We start from the raw sequence: 20653 nt of genomic DNA, 5'->3' as shown, positions 1-20653 counted from the left end.
TGTTTAGTATAGGGTTTGCCCTGGAAGGATACCGTTTACTCCCAGTATAAAATATTATGCCTAGAACAAACTTTAAAAGTTTTGTCACTTTGGAGTGCATCACACATAAAAAAGTAAGAAAAGCTTGGAGAAACCAAGACATTTCTCCAAGTTAACACCAATGTCAATAAGGTGTTATTTTTTGGCACAACATCGTGTCTACTATTATTAGTAGATAGTGCCTTACGTCAAAACCCATGGGTGTTTGCTTGGGAACACCAGTGTACCACCCATGGAAAACACCCTGATGCAAAGTAATGCATGGCAGCTCAAAACACTGCTTTAAGCAAATTTGAAGTAACTTTCCAGGGCAAAACTTGTAACTAGTAACTTCACAATAAATAATTTGCACTGGTTTAACGCCACTTTTGTAATGCAGACCCAGCGCGAGATGTTATTAAATACAGTTACCACTATATTTCTAGTCATTTTGAACATGAGGACGCATTTCACACAAAAAAGTGCAAAAAACACATGTGCGGCATACAACAGATTCACTTGTTCTGGTCACTCACGTTGTTCCGCAGCGAGTAGTAATTTCATCACGTGGCATGCTGGCATGATTTCGGGAATTTTGCGTAACAACTGTAACTTGAAATTCACTTCATTGCTTTAGCACCACAGGAATTTCACCCAGGCCTATTTGTGAAGGGAAAACAGCTGGTCACATGGAAGTTCCATGCCAGTATAATGGATTAACAAAACGTTGTAGGTAGTATCAAGCATTGGTAGTGCATTTTTAGTGGTCCAAACTTATACCTAGGCAGACGTAATGTAATGAATTAAGCAACATGCACCAAATTGGGGGTGATTTTAGGGAAACATGTTTTTCTTTTAGAGAAAAGGTATATATTTGCAGTAATTCATAGCCTTTGGAATCTGCTCTTTATGGAGAATATGCACTTGTACACTAATGGCTGACAGATATCTGCTAGGCCCATAGTTTCTCCACTTACACTTGTGAGTCTAAAATTCAAACATGCTATCTTGCAAGCCTATGGGTAGGTGTTTTGCACACTGAACTACTTTATCAAGTAACAATTAATTGACTTGTCTTACACCTGCATGGAGCTGTGACTGCTTGCACTTGTAGGGAGCCCCCACCTCATCCACAATACTAGTGAGTTAATTCGATTATTGTAGCTGCTAATAGATTGTGTCATGTTTGAGACCTTTTGCCAGTCATAAGAACATGTTTTTAGTAGCAGTATTTGCACTTTGAGTACTTAAACTGATAAACTAAGGAGTGAAACTACAATGTCCTGAATGCAACGTGATGTTGTATAAAAGGCGGTAACAGAATGTGTTACAGAGAAAAGAGCCACATGGAAGCTAACATTGCATAAAATACCATCTTTCACGTTACAGGACATCGGAGCACCAAATATGTAAAAGATTCCCCAGGAGTATGTAGGAGAGAGACATAACAAGCATTTGCAATGCAATAGGTCTCGCATTTGCAAAAGTTTAAAGTGTTGGCATTGTTCATGACAATGCCTTTTTTATCTATTTTATAAAACAAACATAAATAAATGCCATTATCATTTACAATGCCAATAGCTAGTGTTGCATTATTAATTATTATTAACAATGCCAACTGCTCACACTTTTATAATGCGACCTATTGCATTGCAAATCCTTGTTGGAGCTTGCCAAGCAGCTTGCATGACAGTACAGAAAAAGGCCTGGGTGGCTGACGGCTGGCTAGAGGTGCTTATCACTAATAAAAACCCTTCTCCCACGCCCCATCACACTGGCAACAGCAAGAGAAGAAAAGTGCGTCTTCGCCAGCTAATAATATAGAGACGTGCCCTACCAGAGTCCAGTCACCTCTTCTTAATTGTATGAATTTTAGGCTTTTGGCTAGGCAGGGACTAAGGGCTTCCCACACTTCAGTAATGCTGCTGCACAACAGCAGGCACCCATGACGGTAAACTCCTTATTTCAACAACTCGTACCACAATTAGCTGAGAAAGACCATTAGTCTTCATGTTTATCAACCACCACAGTATGGATTAAATCGATTTTATTAAGTGTTTTCAAAATACAACTGCCTATTTCTGAAGGCCGAGGGGCATTAACCATGAAACCCAGTACCTTAAAAAATATATCATCCCTTTCTCCAACTCACAGCTTGTGAGTACACCTAGTTACACACACTATAGATAGTGAGACCACTTAGAGACCTCGACCCGACTGTATATAAGTCGTAATAGAACCAACGTATCTTACTGTTCTTTAAGATTTTCTATCGTTGGTCTTCCACCTGTCCTGTGAGCTGAAGAAACTGGGACAAGGCAATTCCTTAAATTTGCTTGGCATCGAAAGACGGGTGGGATAACACTGGTTGCCCGAAATCTTCCTCCATGTTCAAAGGCTGCTGCCAACTTCTCCATTGGCATTAGGTTCATAAAACATGTATCTAGGACCTTTAATCTGGTATTTTGTCAGAGCCTCAAAATATGAATATAGTTTACTTTGCAACACACACAGGACTAGTTAATATCAATTTGCTCTTCGGGGAGAGTACAGGGTTGGGCTGTCTGTTCAGGAGTATGAATCTCAGTATCAAACATGGTGTCGATATAATTGAAGACCAGTTTCTGGAATCTTTTCTGCTTGAAGTAGTGTCACAGATGCTGTAAGCGGAAGCAACAGTTTCCACATCTCCTCCATCATTCTTGGGACTTGGAACGGGCACATTTGGGTATTGACAGGAGTGCAATATCAATGTAACATGATTTGACAGGCGCTTTTTCTCAATCGTACGCCAGCAAATATCCTTCCATTAAACGTCAGATAGGGCTCAGCCCATTTCTCGCTCCCATCCCTTAGACTAACAGTTATGCATACTTCTTGGGCAGGGATTACCAGTAACTTGTATATGTCTGAGAGGTGGCATTTATTGCCAGTCTTCATAAACATTCATCTTTCAAATTCTGTTCGCTTTTACTTGCAAATGGCTGGATAGAATTTTCAGTGGCCCAATGTCTAATTTGGAGATATTGCCTTCTTTATTTTTCAGTACGGCTGCATTCAGATTTAATTTGCTCACATGATTTTAATATCATGTGGTCACAGAAATCTCCATCTCTTTTATAACCTGCCCCCTGCCAACAAATAGGATTCACCCGATGCTTCTGGGATAAAGTCAGGGTTGCCTATGATGGAATTAATTGGTGACGGTTGGTTTATAAACCCCTTTTTGATGGCCACCTTATATCAGGTTGCTAAAGTCCCCCATGTTACCGGGGATGAGTAAAGGCCTATGCTCACTGTTTGTTTGGGACCAAGTGGCCTTCTATAGATGCATACCCATCAACGCTGGTCTGTGAAGCACCGGTACGTCTCCGATTCTAGTCTGTTCCACTCTAGAAAACAGCAGATGTAAGCCACAAGGTAGTAACTGATCCAATTAGGAACCCCCCCAGCCGTTTTGTCATCTGTCTTACTACATTAAAGTTTCTTTCCACTCGCCACCCAGCCCCCTGATTAGAATGTGAGGGACTGCCGCAGGAAAAGTATTGTGGGCAGAAAGATAATTTTAATTTCATCTAATCTTCACAACCATCAGGTCTAGAAAAACCTGAATTTATTTTCCAGACCTGCAGGTTTAATGACTTCTCGACCTAACTGTAATTCACTTGACCCATAAACTCATCTTAAATTGTGTGACCCAAGGCAAATATTTTGCTTCACAGAGTAGCTTTTCTCATCACTCTCACACAGGAGAGCACCTTCAAATTATCAAGTTCAGTATGTCTGCTGTAGAAAAAAACTCTATAGTTCAATAAACTAAACTTTTGCTCCATGTATAATAAAAATCCAGCAGACATATTAGGGTACGCACGCCCCTGACTTGCCTCTTAGTTCACAGATAGTTTTGTCATCAACGCAGGTACAGGAATGTATCTTGGTTCATATTTAAAAACTCACTTTTGATAAATATGTTACTAAATCATAAAGTGTAAGCACATGCTCATTTATATTACACTGAATTGGCCACAAACTTTCCCACTGACATTCAGTTTTACTTATACAACTATATAGCATACAACAAATGTGTGGAAATAGGAATTTCAGCAAATATTTTTCATCTGCACCCCACCAAGTAAAGTATTTTGATTTGTTTTGCTTTCATCTCACTTCAGTTATAAGATTTTTTTTTTTACAACTTCTGAACTGTATAAGCTATTTAAATGTTGCGTGCCCAGCACAACTGTGAGACAGTTCTCTAGCTCTGCAGTCACTGAATGAAAAGTTAACATTTCTAAGATAAAATAAGAAGCAATTGGTAAAACGACATAGGCTGACATTTGACCGGGCTTTGAACGCGCAGCAAACACAAAACAAGCATTGGCATAGCCAATAGGTCTCGCCTTTGAAACCTTATAAGAATTTAGTTATGCAGTGCAGCAACATCAACTGTGGCATGGCTAGAAACTTATAAGATCCCAAATGCAAGACCTATTGGCTATGCCAATGCTTGGTTTTTTTGGGCAGGAGGAGATTAAGCGATTTGCCCAGAATCACAGGATGCTTGAGCCTCCCACTAGACTCGAACCTGGTTCCCCACTTCAAAGTCGGCCGCTCTAGCCTTAAGCCATATCTCTCTCCTTTCCAGTGTTCTTTTATTTACAAGACTCTACATATTTGTAACCAAACGTTGGAGTGTGAAGGCGCAGTTCTTTTCCTGTGTAGTAAATGAGTATTGACCAGGACACTCATAATGTGAGCAGTGTCCCAGTCACTGGTGTCAGTTTCTGCACCTGTTTACGTCGCACGCAGGACACAATGTGTACGTCCTTGGGGATAGGGATGGGGTCAGCTGCTACCACTGACAGGCCCCCGGGGCGCAAGGGGCGGGGCTGCACAGCTGTTTCAGGGCTGCCACTTCCTGCTCCGAAGTCACGTGACGACGGCGGCCGCAGAGCGCGAGGATGTCTGAGGGTTGAAAATGGTGGACTTCTCCGAGCTTCGGGTGAGGGGTGTGCGCGTCTGGCGACTTTGTGGGCGCTGCTCTGGCTAGCGAGAGCGGGGCGGGTCCCGCTTCAAGGATTTTGAGGCCGTGATGAGGGGCGCTGTAACTGTAAAGGGGGGGGGAAGGGGAACAGGCCATTCCTACTTAGGGGCTTAACCGTTGACCGTGATATGGGATAGTGCTGAAGTGAAATCTAAACTGGTTGTCATTGGACTGAAATAGTTTGTGAATAGCGACGTGCCCTCAGCCTGTTGTATTCCCTCAGTCGTAATCCGGTGCTTTATTATTTGTCTGTTTGGGTTTGTAAAATAAGAAACGGGACCACGGCAAGGTTGTGGCTCGGCGACGTTCCCAGAACCGCAACTTTGGCCAGTGACATCCCTTCGACCAAATGTTTATTTATGTTTACAGTTTTGTATAGCGCAAACTCGACCTCTTGGCATCGGAGCGCTTTGCACGAGCACCGGTTACACCTCACAATGTCTTGTTTGCTTTTAGAAATCGGGATATTATGTGAATAGCCCATAATTACAACATGTTGAGCTCACACGAAGGCTCGAACCTGATCCCCCGTGTTTGAAAGTCGGCAGCTCCGGCCGTACCACCACATCCTCTCCCAGTATTACAATGACAATCATTACGGGCAGGGCACAAATCCTAAACGAGGTGTGTGCGCGCGCGTTAGGCAGCTCCGGATGCGGTGAGGGGGGTCAGCAGTGGCGGGGTGTGTGCGCGCACGTGTGTCTGTGTGTGCGTCTGTGCAAGCGTGTCTCAGAAGCGTGTCCACAGACCCCGACCCCAATCGCTATCGCTGCCCCGGTCTATCTCCCTTGAGAGGTATCTCGGCGACAATAGGTCTCGAGAGCGAGACCTAAAAAGGAAGGGAAGTGTGCACTTGATTGAGAGAAGGACACAAAAAGGAAGGAAGATCCAAAACATTTACTCCTGGGAACTAACAAGGTGGTCTTCCGAGCTTCACAGGAAGTGGCTTCTACCAGGACTTAAGAAAACTGAGCCTCCAGCTTCCAGAGACCTAGTGGCCCCGGTCACTGTCTCCATCTCCTCAAATCTGCGGAGTCAAACCATCTGTTCATTAAACATTGACACCTATGTATAGCTCTTGCAAATTGATATGATGCACGTCAGTGAGTGTGCTATGAATACAACCAGTACAATATGGGAGAACACCAATATATTTTGCATCGCAGCTAATATGTTAGACATGTGGAGCATTGTATTACTGATGCACAGCACTAAAGTATGCAAGTAGAAGACAGTATTATGTCTATGAACCAATTCATTGTGAAGGCAAACCAATAAGGTATGTCTACAAACCAGTATAGTGTGCATGCAACCCACTGTTTTATACATAGTCCAATATTTACTCTGCATACACCAATACACTAAATAGACACAGCAGTGTGCTGTTGATATAAACTCGGGAATATTAACTGCACACCTTAAACGATACGCTTTGTCACACAAACCAATGTGCTTAATCAGTCTACCAGTAGGTTACCTGCCATATAGATTACTAAATCAGTGTTCCTGTATGCCAATGGTGTTCAAACTTTTTAATGCCACGCCCCCTGTGGGAAATAAAATCATTGCCCCCCCCTCAAACTTTTTCACAATTATTCTATTAAACTGGCAATGTTTAAAAATGTCTAAACTTACTTAAACATCGCAGTTAAGTTCTGCACCATTTTAAAAATACAATCAAATATATGATCGTCAAACATACTATTCTTCTCAGGCAGGACTTACTAACATGCAAAAGTACCCACAGTGCAATTATTAGAAATGGGGGTGGGGTGTTTGAAGAATATTTTGAGGCCCTTCCCTTTTGACACGTTCTCCCTGCCAGAATATGAATGACAAAAAATGTTAGTCATGAACAACTACAAAGCGGATTACTGCTGCTAATTTTTCCCCACTGAAAACAAAGCACTGTTATGAGCATGATGCTTGTTTTGACAAGAGCCTGCTGCCCCCAGGATCACTTGAGGACCCCCTAGTGGAGCCCGTACCTACTGTTTGAAGAGCACTGTTGTATATCAACCAGTATAGTGCATGTAAACCAATACAACTTGTGTGAATCAGTGCAGTGTACAAAAAAGGCACAGACAAAAAATGTTCATACATAAGCCTATCGTTTTCTACGCGAACCACTGCAAAGGATATTAACCAATATGTGTCACACATGAAGGAACTCATTTTTGGCCTCTTTGGCACTTCCTAGTTCTAGGCAAAATGTAATGTGCCGCTAACGTTTATGGGGTCTTTTTGAATCAATACATGTTTGTAAATTAAAACATTACTTTTTAGTTACCTTTTACAGGCATCATTATTTCTGCACATACATTACGTGAAGTACATGTTTTTCACTTAAGGAACCCAATACACTTGCTCTTACAAATAACAGGGATAAGGCAGATCCTCACACTCACCCTGACATGTTCTTGTTATCTGCCTAACCATATTCGTGGTTTTGTCTCCAAAAACACTTCTGCAACCTGAACCGTCACTGCATATCCTTGGCATTAGGGGTGTGCTCAACTATTACTCGGTTACAACAAAGAAATACTGAGTTTTAAGGTACATCTTTGGTAGCTTATGAAACAGAAGCCAGGGGTAAAGTGTATCTAAGCAGGCATTTTTCAGTTGGATTGTGTCTTAAATCAGTTTTAGTTACCATAAGGGAAATTATTCTTTTCCAGGTGGCCTCTGAGCTCATTCCAGTAGAGGCGGGCCTGTAGCAACAGTACTTCTGGGAAATATCTACTGTATTGAGAACTTTGGGACAGCCACGTGTAAATCCATTCATATATTCTCCAAGTGTTACAGCCTACAACGAGCATTCCTCAGAAATCTTTTTCATCACAAGTCTGTTCTCAGCATCCCTTCTAAATTTTGGATGCTAATTAGTATTTTATTATGAGCCTCTGATAATGGTTGGTGGAAGGAAGGTTACATACGTTTGTTGAGTAACGCATGGTCTGCCCATCTCTACAGTTTCTCAGGGAACAGTTGCATAATATATTCATGAAAAAATCTACCTAAATTGCCAATCATAGTGTACATAGTTTTAGGACTTTTCCATATGTGCAGAGCTTAGTCTTTGTAAAAGGTCAAGCCATGCTGCTCTCTGAATATCTTATCATTCTAATTTTGTGAATCTGAAAAATATCCCATGCTGGAGAACAATTTTTACCGATAAGAAACGTTTGCCTCTACAAGCCACTACACATACCCTTTTACGCAAGCCTTTACATGCTGCAGCTACCACTCTGAATACATTATGAACACACCCCTCTAAATTCATAGGGTCACACACTCCTGTAATCTTCTAAGACCTGAACTCAGTGCTCTGAGCTGCCAGGGGTTTATCCCCTTAGCTATATTATAGACGTGTCAATCTTCAGTAATTCACACCGATGGTATGCGTAGACTCTACTAACTTTGTTCTTCTTATTTGTCCCTCTAGGTAACACAGTATTTACTGGACAAGTCTTCGGTTCTGGATGAGGAGAGTTTGTACGAAGCCTCTTTGCGAATTGAGCCCAAGCTCCCCACCTGAGGGAACTGGCAGCTGCATGTGTACAGCGGACACTTGTGTACAGACCCCACCCTCCACACCCAACGGTTTGTGCTTATCGACGGATCCTTCGTAGACTTCAATAGCGTCTAAACCTCGGTTTCTCCCCTTGCTTTAAGGCCCTTCCTGGACCCATCTCATGGATTTCTCCTCACCGCTCTCTATTTCTAGGTCTCATTTCGTTTTATGTTCATTCTCCGAAGAAAAAGCAAACAATGGAGTGTTTCATCTCTTTCAGGGGGGTCTTAGCTCTCCGAAGGCCAGGCAAGTGCTAAGGGTATTGTGTGCACCTCCTGCAGCATATTCAAGGTCTCCATGTTAACATAAGCTGCATGAAAAAGAAGACATCCTGAGACACCATGATGCAGGCAAAGAACTGTACTGCCCCAGATTGGGACATCCCCACACCACACATGCTGTATCTTCTGAGAGGCCATGAGCTGAAACTGAGCAGTAGTTGGACTCTTCCACCCTTGGAGTTCATCTCTACTGAGAGGTCATGGACTGAATGGGCTTCCCCGTCACCCCACTGCTTAGATCTTTTTAGGTGGCATAGACACATGTCAAACCTCATGTGAGAGGCCAGGTACTAACTGGGGATGGAAGTCAAGCGTGCTGCGCCCCGCAGAGATATTCCAGTTGGAATGAGAGGTCAGTGAGTGACTGGACACAAATGCTGCTGTCTTCAGCCTATAGAAGTGGTCCCTTGAAAGAGAGGGACTGAATGGGTACAGCTTTAATCCCTTGCCAGCGGAAGACTGATCTTATATAGAGACCACTGTCCCCCCCAGCTACTGACCCCTCCACAGAGGTGAATAACTGAACTGGCATGGACACTGACCTCTCCTCCTCTCTTCGCCAGGGCTCATCCCACCAGAGTGGCCATGGATGATCGGGCATGGAGTTTGGGTTCCTGAACCCCCTCCCCCTGGAAGAGTTTTGTCTCTCTGTACAATAAAAACAATAATTTCCTCAAGAGTGACAGACAGGAACTGAAGGAGCATGGAGACGCTATTGTCATTCCCGGAAGCAATCTCGCCATAAGAGCCCACGAGAACCTAAGGATCAATGGGCGAGGTGAAACAACTATAAACAAACCTTCTAAAGGCAATCCCTCCTCAGAGAAGCCAAAGTTTGAAAGAACTCTCACCCCCTTGAGAGAGGCCAAGAATTGACAGTCATATTACATTTCAAGACATTCAACAATAGGCCTGTTCCAAGCTCGTATAAAAGCGGGGTCACTGAAGATGGAGTGTTGTTATAGCAGACTGTGTACTTACAGTAAGCACATGCGCACGGGTGGGCTTTGTGGAACAGGAACTGTGAGCACACGAGCTCTAAGATTGGATGGTAGGCTTTGCATGACCACTGAGGTAGGCGCAGGGTACCCATAGAACCATCCAAACCCTTGATCCTCAGACCTGCTTCACATAAAGCAATACACACCGTAGTCAAATAATAGTTTGTTAACGATGAGTGTGCTGACAAAGCAACAAGCTATGATTTCACAAGGGCTAGATTGCGGAAAAGTTAGTGGGAAATAAAGACAGTGGTATAGACAATCAGCGTCCCCTTTCAAAGAAGTTGTCCTACGATGTACCCTCCTGAGGTTTGTCCACTGCAAACTCTCAGGTAGGCTACTTGAGGCTGAAGATTTGGCGGGGTGCAGGTGGCAAGGACCCCTTATTAGTGGAGGCAGATACTCTCAAACTTAACGATGGGATTCAAATGATGTATGACAGTTCTGGTGGTAAGACGCAGGTGGTGAGCAGGCAAAATGGCAAAAAAAGGCATACTGATAGCCAAAAGGTGAGTTGACAGCATTTTGCACAATCCTTAAAGTGACAGACACTATATGAGAGCAATACCGGAACAAATACACCTAGCACTGATAAGGGCACAAAAATGCTGAAGGATTCACCTGCAACTTTCTACAAAACTGCAGCAATCTTGAAATAGTGCCAACAGATCACACAAAGTCTGTATTTGCCTACCAGAACACCAGGATGTCTTTTCTGGTTAAATGCATTCAAGGCAGGTGGCTTGTAAACATGCAGTTGCATCATACACCTGGGAGTGTAGTTGCTTGTTTGCTTCCAGGAGGCTTCAGTACCTTCATGGGAAACAGGCAGAGGCTTTCCGCCCAAAACCTGGCACCGACTTTCAGTAGCTATGCCAGTGCATAAGAGCAGGGGCTGGTTTCCATGGCTTGCTGATTCCAGAAAGTGCAGTCATAAGACCTAGGGTAGAAATAGCAGAAGTGGGGGAGAGAAAGCGGAAGTGGGGTAGTTGTTGGAGCCATGCCACTATGAGAGGACCAGATTGCTTTCTGTCACTAGTCTTCCAAATGAAGAGTTTCCTGTAGGGGCAGTGGCCTCTTCGGGCTCCCCTGATCAAGAAGATAACTCAAACAACACATCCCTGGGGCTGGACCTCAAGGGGCCAGATGACTAGCAAAGAGGTGGGTGGGTGGGAGCAGTGCTACCAACAATCTTCAGCACCCCTTGCCTAAATGTGCAGAACCAAGGGATAATAGGGCAATAACAGTAACATAATTGAGAGGTTCCACTTGCATAATTGAACTGCCTACTGACATTATTTGGCAGAGACCCTGTATAACGGATTGGTACACCTGGACAGCTCACTAGCATGCTGGTGCAATCCTCTAGCTGCCCTGGGTGGGCCCTGCCATCATTAGGCTTATGCTGGGATAATTGAACAACACCAAGCTAGTTTTCCAGACTCCTGACATATTTTCAGTCACATCGCCGGCATAACTAGGCAGTTGCCAGCATAAATGGGAAGCCCCTGGCATAAAATGAGTAGCCCTCAGGCATTTTTGGGCACGCACTAACTGCAACCAAACCACATATGGTCCAACTGGACATCTCATTACACAACTGAATAGCATAATTGACCATTCCATTGGTGCACTAGAGCAGCTCCTTGGCATCATTTTAGTAGCACAACCCAAGGAATAGTTTAACAGCATCACTGACACAGCTGTACAACATTAGTAAGATGACATAAGGTAAATGTGCATTAACATAACTGAACACTATCACCAGCATAACGGAGAACCACGGCAGCATCATTTAACAGCAATATTGCGAAAATTGTAAATGCGTAATTATGTGGTAAACACCACAGCCACAGACTCACATAAATCCACAGGCCATTATTTTATAAACAATTCATTCATGAAAGGTAAGCAAAACCAAAGCATTCTATTTCCTATCACTGCTCCTTGTGAGCTGCAACTTGAGAACCTATTTTCAAGTTATTCCAAAATAAACATGCGATATAAAAATACTTATAGGGTAACGTTTAATATGGTGCTGTATTGGTATATCATAGTTCTGGTGATATTTGCAACGCGTGTGGCCTTCTGTCCAATGGTTTATGATGTCACCATAATCCCTTGATGTCATATTGGACCATATTGGACAGTTAACCCTTTTGTGTTGGTGACCCTCTGAAGACACTTCTGCTGTGCTTTTCCCAGTGCTGCGGCTGTATGGGGGAACTCCCTGCCCCCCCCACACAGGTGCACCTCAAGACTTTCCACACACTGTGGACTGTAACAAGCCCATGAGAACTCCCCGCATCCAGGCGAGCTCCCCCCAAGCCCTCCTGATGCCACAAGGTCCATTACTTTTACCCCACTGCCCTAGAATATTAAAGAGGTGTAAATCATACTGGGCGACATCTAGAAAACTTTAGTGTGAGAATCGGGACATTTCTACCTCTAATATTGACTTCTATTGGAATTCTTAGGTGAGGTAACCAAAATTCACTTTCAAATATTTTGCCCAAAACAAGTTTTTACCCAAAATTGGGAGTCACCTAGTGAGATACGAACAGTTGACAGGTCTGGTCGAAAACTCCAGTTTTTAGAATAGTAATCTGGTTTAATAACGCTCATTTATATGTTAGGCACCACAGAGTCACGGCCCTTTAAATGCAGCACTTACAACTAGCTCTGCTGTTTTACCATGGGGAGTGTAAAAGTTTGAGTCGGTCACTTCAGGGTTCAAACACGTGGCAGACTAATCACAACATCACAGGGAAATATCAAACGTGATTATAGTTAACAGGGTTGTGTAGAGGTAAAAGTAGTAATCATATACTTACCGTGATGATGTATTGTTAGGGGATGTGGATACAATATTATTGCAGCTTTATTTAATAGGCCTTGCTATAGTGTCACAGGATACATCCATCGCAAGCGCAAACTTCACCTATTTCGCAGATGTGAAATAGCCCACAACTACTCTCCAAGGTATCATAACACTTCACACCACAGAGGTGGAGGGAACACAGTACAGTCACAGAAACATCTGGAAAGCAGGAAAATGAACAGGACAAGGAGCTGGTCACAAAAGGTCCTGGGCTTGCAAACAGTAATGAAAAAGATGGATTTGAAGTCATTTCTAAAAGCCCAAATTGGCATGGGCCCGTGAACCGTGAGTAGGGAGAGTAGTTAGTGAAGTGAGGCACCTCACCTGTTCAGTATGGATTCCCAGAGCGGAATGGTACACAGAATTACTTGTCTAGAGAGACTAGCCCTGTCTCTAGCATGCCGGACTTGCAGTACGGATGGGGGAAGCCCTAAGGACAGTGGGCACATCTATTTTGTTTTTTAAGGAGTGGAATTGTGTGTTTCTGTTGCATTCCAAGCTTGTTTTGGGCACTCTTGGTCTGTATATGCTCTCGATCTGTATATGCTCTCAGTCTGTATATGCTCTCGGTCTGTATATGCTCTAGATCTGTACATGCTGTGAGGCGGCCAGCATACTGTACTGTATCAACACTGTGCAGCTCGCTTATACATTTGCAGAAGCCTTCCAAGCACCAGATGAATTTTGCTTAACCTCCTTCCTAAAATCCCACCTGTATGCCCCATTGTTCCCCCTCACCTCTGGCTCCTTCCATCACGTGGGGGGGGGGGCACAGTCCAGTAGTTCCTTATTCTGTGAATATTACAATGTATTTTTTACATATTGTACAGGATGTAAAGTTATGTTTAAAGTGTCAGTGGCAGGCATGCTCCACTGCAGACAACTGAAGAAACATCTTGCACAGACACAAGGGCGTCCGCAGACACAAGGTCGCAAACAGAAACAAGAAAACGGACACAGACCGACACATAGCACTCCCAAGAAAGTAATACCTTCCTCACATTTAAAAAACTGGTTAAAAAAACAGCAAACACTGGCACAAACATGTACGCAGACATCTAAAGAGGGCATACACTCCTATACAAAGTCACAATCGTGTGAAGCCACAAGGACTAACACAAACTTACACATAGGCACTAAGCAACCCTGTCCTAAGCTAGACCTATATTGAGGAAACAGAGAAAATCACACAGTTACAGAACTAGAGAGCACACACATACACAGAACAAAGGGCACACTCCTTGGTGTACAAACAAGATCATACCTATAAAAAGAATGCGTAGGTACACCAAAAGTACAAAGACCAATACACCTACATGTTGGCAGCAATACCTGATGATAAGAGAATTTGATTTCAGGTTCTACAAACACTTCAACCTTTCAGATTGTCTGCAACAAACTAGAAATAACAGATTTTTGTAAAAATCCCTGTTTTCCTGATTACCTCTTGCTAATAAATCTATTCTATCTCAGGGGGAACTGTGAGTGTGCATATCTTTACTGGGATGACATTGGGTGTGCGGGTGAGTATGGAGAGAAGTGCAGGTGATAATATTGTACACTGAGGCTTCCATCCTTTTTCCTCTGGACCCATTTTCATGTTGGCAAGTGAAGTAGCCTACGAGATAAGCTAGGCCTTGCTCCATCACTCCAAAGTTGAGTGGAGATGCTTAGCAACAGACACATCTAGAGCTATGATTTTTGATCCTATATCAATAGGAAAGGTGGCATCCTTCTATCATCACCTGAAAAAAATGTTCCATACAAAATAATGGGAAGGCTGCACGAACCACCTCTGTTATAATCTTTCTTTTCTTTTTTTAAATTTGCTGATTGATGTTGCATGATCAAACAACATGCAGTGCATATAAGATATCATAAACCACTGACACTACACAGAGAGCAACGTATATATTTAGGTAAGTGCAGTACCAGAAATAATGAGAAAAAGCCCTATGCAGTATGCATTTATGAGCATGTACATGGTAACCGGCAATAACAAGTATTTGAGATTGTCTCAATGTTTCACTCAATCTCAACGTGGAGGGTCAATGACTGTGGTAGTAGTGTGGTGCTATTAAGAAAGGAGTGTAACGGGGCCCTTACATATTTAGGGTGGTTGGCGGGGGATGGGAGGATAACGATGAGTGGTATACGTCCGATTGGTCAGTACAATATATCAAATCCTTAGTAACAGGTAAACAACTTCTCTCTCTCACACCCAAGCCATCTGACTCCTGGCCAGCGGAAGCTCCACAGAGGCCAAACGCCGGATACCTTATGGATGGTGTCGTGTGCAGCTCAGCAACACCAGTACTGGTGAGAGGATATGTCTACTCCAAACCATTTGGGAAATATGATTAAATATTTCGCCCCAGTATTTGTGCAACAGTAGGCAGGACCATGCTATATGAATAACATTTGAATCCAAGGCGCAACAGCATAAACAGGCTGTGACTTCATCAGATTCCACTTCAATAGCATTGAAGTGAATTAGCCTCAATCTGCCCATCTGGTGAAATAGTGCCCATCTGGGCACAGCAATAGAGCCATTCCTTATCTGAAAGGGTGACATGAAGAGCAGTTTCCCATCGTTTTTTGACATTGAAATATTCCATAAGCTTCTGATTGTATTGACTTGTAGAGTCTCGTAATGATATGTTTGTTGGCAGTTGAAGTAAGGAGCAATGACCATGTTTTATCGATTGTCAGTTGTAGTGGAAAAAAGGGAAAATTTGCTTTGCATATCGCGTAGTCTATATTAAAGTAACATGTCTAAGGTTGTACAGTCAGTGCAACTCACAATGCACAAGCTTACAGTAAAGCTGTCGACAGGGAATAGGTCTACAATTTTAGTCCAATTTCTACTAAGGATTAAGAGCTCTATAGTGAGTTGGTAGAGCCAGTAATGTTCTAGTGATTGCTCTGAGGAATACAGTATACGACACGTTGTTCTCTCCCGGATTTTATCCCACCCTTTTTGTGTGCAGGCAACCGCAAGGTGAACACTGGCCCAAGGAATCCCTTGGTGGCGTGAGGGCTGCAGTATCTCTCTCCATTGCTACATGTGCCATTAAGAGGGTGTATGGGTGCATCCAATAGAAGGCAAACTGCCTGAGTGCAAAAGATAGTATAATTCAAAATAGAGCACGTCAAAATCACCCTGCTCATACAGCAAATTCAGCACCTGATGCCGGAATGGCCGTAGCAGGCACCGGGTGTTTCCCTGGTGGGCCACCAGGGTGAAGGACGGTTTTAGACCCCTGGGGGGCAATTTTTGTTACTGCAATATTGGGCCCCAGCAACAAAAGCAGCACAAAGCCGGCTGAGCTCTTTGCCAGGGCTGGTTTCGGTTCCCATTCCGGCCCTGCCTCCCATTTGAGTCTGGGATATTACTCACCCAAGACAGTATAATCATTCAGGAGAGCAGCTGTTTAAAGAACTGTTGGTTCAGTTGAATGAGAATATTGTAGAATAAATACCCGTGGTAGGATGACCATCTTCATAAGAGCTGTTCTGTCCAACAGAGACAAGGGTAGTGTGTGTCAACATTTCACCTTGTCTTTAATTGTAGACATCACTATCCCATATTTCTCTGATATAACCAGGTTTTTATTTTGACTTATCCTCACACTCAGGTACCTCACCGATGATGTGCATCAGGGAAGAGTAAAGTCCAAAGTGCAAACATGCACAACTGGGGTTAGTGAGAAGATCGTTGATTTATTCCAAATTATGGAGATTCCAGACAAGCATTTCAATACAGTGAATTTTCTAATGACTGGACCAAGATTATGCACTGGGTGTTGTAGTTATAATGTAATATCACCCTGTAGATGGCAAGATTACGAGAAGCAAACCTAAAGCTTCTGGTGGTATGACATGTCTAACCACACAAGCCAAGGGCTTAATCGTAAAACCAAACAGGATAGGTGAAAGAGGACAGCCCTGACGTGTGCCTGTTCTAACTGAGATAGGAACAGAGAGGGGGCCCTTGAGGCGAATTCTTGTCAAGGGCTATGAGTATAGGAGTTGAATCCAACTTTGAAAGCCTGGTGGGAATCCCATCCCAGACAAAACCACAAAAAGGAACTTCCATTCTAAAGAGTCAAAAGCCCTGGTGGTGTCCAGTAGGACGGCAACAAACTCAAGATGTTGGTCAAGTTGGTGCATCAGAGCAAAGAGGCAAATTATGGGATGTGGATCTGGTAGGAATAAATCCCACTTGGTCTGGCAGGACCTTGTCAGATAACAATTGAAGCAGTCTATTGGCAAGTACTTTGGCCAGTATTTTAATATCAACATTTATAAATGAAAGTGGTCTATAAGACTCACAAATTTCAGGAGATTGGCCTGGTCTCTATTTTGTTATACTAAGGGTCTCCTGCAGTGACTGGGCAGGTTACCTGACAGCCTGGTCTCTTAATAAAACAGCCCGGGGGTTGCAGATCAAAATATACCTTGTAGAACTCACTAGGAAGTGTATCGCTACCAGGTGCTTTACATGTTGGCATATTAGATAGTACTAATTTTATATTCTCTAATGTTAAGGGGGCATCAAGACATTGTTGTATTTAACCATCCAGCCAGGCTGTGGCAATCTTGTTGAAGAGGTTCATATGTTCTATGGCTGATGGGGACTCACATGATGTATAAAGGTCCGAATAGTATGTTCAAAATTCTGCCTATACATGCTGAACTTCTTATAACATATATATTCCGGATTTGTGTGATATTGTGAGACAACCAGGGAGGCCGCGGTAATGCTGCATGTGTCCTGCCGGGCGTCTCTCTCTCTCTATATCTTTCTCTCTCTTTCTCTCTCACCATATATTCTAGCCCTGAAATGACAGCTCATATATTTTACCTCCCTATTCGCTACCTCTGTGAATGTGACAAACTTGGCTTTGATGTCAGCTAGTGTCGGGATCTGGACGTGGAGGCTTTACACGTGAAACGCAGGTCCTTGCTTGTTGGAACACAAGCCACCGTTATTGAAATTCAAACCATCAAACCAACGATTCACTACAACGCTGTCTCTCAATCCTAGAAGATCCATCTCACTTAATCAACAAAAAGTAAAACAGGACTATCTACACCTCAACAGAACAGTGAGGAAGTCTCTACATGTCTATCAACACAAAAAGAGGACTAAGAATTCCTCAAAGTCTTCTCAGCCTGCTCTAACAACTAACACTAAATAAGACTCTACTAGTCTTCTCACTAAAGGGAACAGCCCGCTCCTACAACTACAACAAAACAGGACTACCTTCATTATCAGAACAGTAAAAAAGACACTACTATGGCACAACTCTCATAAGAGTAAGTAAGCTTCCAGACCAGAGAGCAAAAATTAACAGCCTGCATTATTTGTTTCACCAAATAAAAGTTGGTCTACTCCCCAACGTTAATTAATCCACAACTATAACCTCTATTCTAACAATACTAGGTATATAAATTGTGCCTTCAGCACTGTTAGGTCTGATTCGACCTACTCCTCAATGTAATATGGATTACATATACCACCCACAATGTGCATTTATAGGATCCCTAGACCCATACCTGTATTACACATAAAATACACTCAACCAAGCACACTAAAAAACAAGTGAACCATGACAATCTGATTGTTATACATGGACAATAAAAAAAGAAATATTATACAGAGACAAGAACCTATTTACAATACATCCATACAACATGAGATCTGAATATGCCCACCACACGCACATATCTTTGTTGACCAATAATGTAGATCGCATGTATATTATAGAATCCTGGCTCAACAACGTTTGGCAAAACATCTTGGACTCCCTCATACAAGACGGCAACTTTATCCTAAAGAATGATAGCCTAGAGCAGACGGTGGCGGTTTAGCTATCATCATCAACAAATCCATACACCACCACAACATGTTTTCCGTTGGTTGCAAAACTCTTCAACCTTACACAACATTTATCCAAATCAACCCACATCAAAGGGAGAACGCCAGACTTAATAATATCCCCCATTAACGACTTGCTACACTCCAAACCCAAAGAGATTGATTGTTCTGGTCACTTTCCTATACATTTCTCGCTACCACTCAATCCTACCACCCAAATGAATAACAGAATTCACTGAGGAATCGTTGAACTCTTCCTTGTGCCACAACTCGAAACACTGAATTCCTACTACGATCCCAATGTCTTATTCAAAAACTATTTCAAGATCATAATAAACTTCATAGACAATACAGCCCTTTAACTTGGAAACAACCCAGAAACCTACCGTACAAACTATGGTTCAACAAGGACCTGAACAAACTTACAAAAGTGGAATCCATCTAGCAATGGCCTCCTAAATTCAAACTCAAATCGTGCAATCTGTCAATCCAACAAGAACTGTTTTCAAATGTATCTACAAGAACACAAATGCAATGAATTTGTAAGATTCTTCTCTGATGAAATCAACAAAATCAAACACAAACTACCTCCCTCTTCTTGAAAGGAAAGAATTTACAAAATAAAAACAAAAAACACCTGGTACGCATTTAAACTACTTCAGCTGGAGGACAGCACAAAAATAATTGAACTAATCAAACCAAGACCCTACTTCAATGACTACATCCCAGTCAGTGTAATAATAGCCAACTTTCACATTCTTCCCCCTTCTGTCTCCTACTCATGAACTCATCATTACAACAAAGGATAATTCCCTAGCAACCTCAAAACGAGTCAAATCTCGATGATTAGAAAAAAAAGTGAATGCTAATTCGAACACGTTGGAAATTTACAGACTAATCAGCAATATACAATGGCTTGGCTAAACTATCAAAAAATGAGCAGCCTTATAATAAACAACTTTATCGAAAACAATCATCTCCTGGCACCTTGCCAATCAAGTTTGAGAATGAGGCACATTACGGAAAAATAATGGACAACAGCAAATTCTGCTTATTGATTCTACTGGACCTGTTGGCAGAGTTTGAATGTGTTGACTACAATACACTCCTAAAAATAAGGACTCTGAGTAAGTCTAAAAGGTATAGTTCAAAACTGGTTTAAATCTTTTCTCATGGATAGCTCTAACGTAGTCGAAGTTGGCTCTGACATATTCAAATTGGAAAAGATGACATGCGGTGCCTCAAAGGTTCAATTTACTCACCTGTCCTTTTTATTTATTTAAACCTTTCTTCATTGTTTTTTTTCATAAGTATCACAGTGTATAAGCATTGAATATCAATCATCCAAACAAAATAACTTCGAGCATCATCTTACTTATAATAAAATGCAATTTAGTTCATAGCCTGCATTGAGTCCCATATAGTGCTTATCCAGCACATAGCCCTGTGTTAAAAAAATGGAGGAGGTCTGTGTGTCAGTGTGCTGTGGGATGAGCTCATATGTGACTGTCGAGGTCTACTGAGGGTCAGGCTCACCCTCAGGTACAGTGGATTGTGCCAGCAGGAAAGTCTGGAGAGGATCCCATATATCCCATGGTTGAGAGCTTGGGTCAGTAACTCAGCATAGGTAGACAGGGGATCCTTCTAGTAGATCAAGTCTTGCAGCCACTCCTTAAATTTGGGAGCGGGTCCTTCCCCCCATTTGCATGCCACTTTACATTTGGCTAGTAGGAAGCCAAGCGCCACATATGTTTGAATGACACTTCTATGCCTTTCGTGTAGCCCACTAGTCCCACTAATGGTGTGAGAGTCAGGGGCCTGCCACTCACCATCAGGGTTAACACGTTAGCAACATGCCCCCAATATTCCTGTAGGGGCCCGCATTCCCAGGCAAGACGGACAAAATCGTGCCCGCCACCCCACACCTTGTACATCTATCATCAAGGCACAGGTTATGACGATGCAGTCTA

General features: G+C 42.7%; 1 protein-coding gene and 1 long non-coding RNA gene across 2 annotated transcripts in view; one reads left to right on the top strand and one right to left on the bottom strand.

Annotated features, from left to right (window-relative positions):
- RASGRF1 (Ras protein specific guanine nucleotide releasing factor 1) overlaps window positions 1–11067 on the top strand; it is a 727100-nt gene extending 716033 nt beyond the window's left edge. Inside the window, exon 27 of the mRNA XM_085644699.1 lies at window positions 8508–11067. Coding sequence (XP_085500825.1) covers window positions 8508–8600 — 93 coding nt within the window. The 3' untranslated portion in view covers window positions 8601–11067. The remainder of the gene's footprint in view (window positions 1–8507) is intronic.
- LOC146860759 (uncharacterized) overlaps window positions 1–20653 on the bottom strand; it is a 61192-nt gene that overhangs the window by 9518 nt on the left and 31021 nt on the right. Inside the window, exon 2 of the long non-coding RNA XR_014978859.1 lies at window positions 555–678. This is a non-coding gene — a long non-coding RNA (uncharacterized LOC146860759). The remainder of the gene's footprint in view (window positions 1–554; window positions 679–20653) is intronic.

This window comes from Triturus cristatus, chromosome 3_1, assembly GCF_964204655.1.
Source record: "Triturus cristatus chromosome 3_1, aTriCri1.1, whole genome shotgun sequence".
In the NCBI taxonomy this organism is placed as follows: domain Eukaryota; kingdom Metazoa; phylum Chordata; class Amphibia; order Caudata; family Salamandridae; genus Triturus; species Triturus cristatus.
This window is presented reverse-complemented; position numbering and strand designations above follow the sequence as displayed.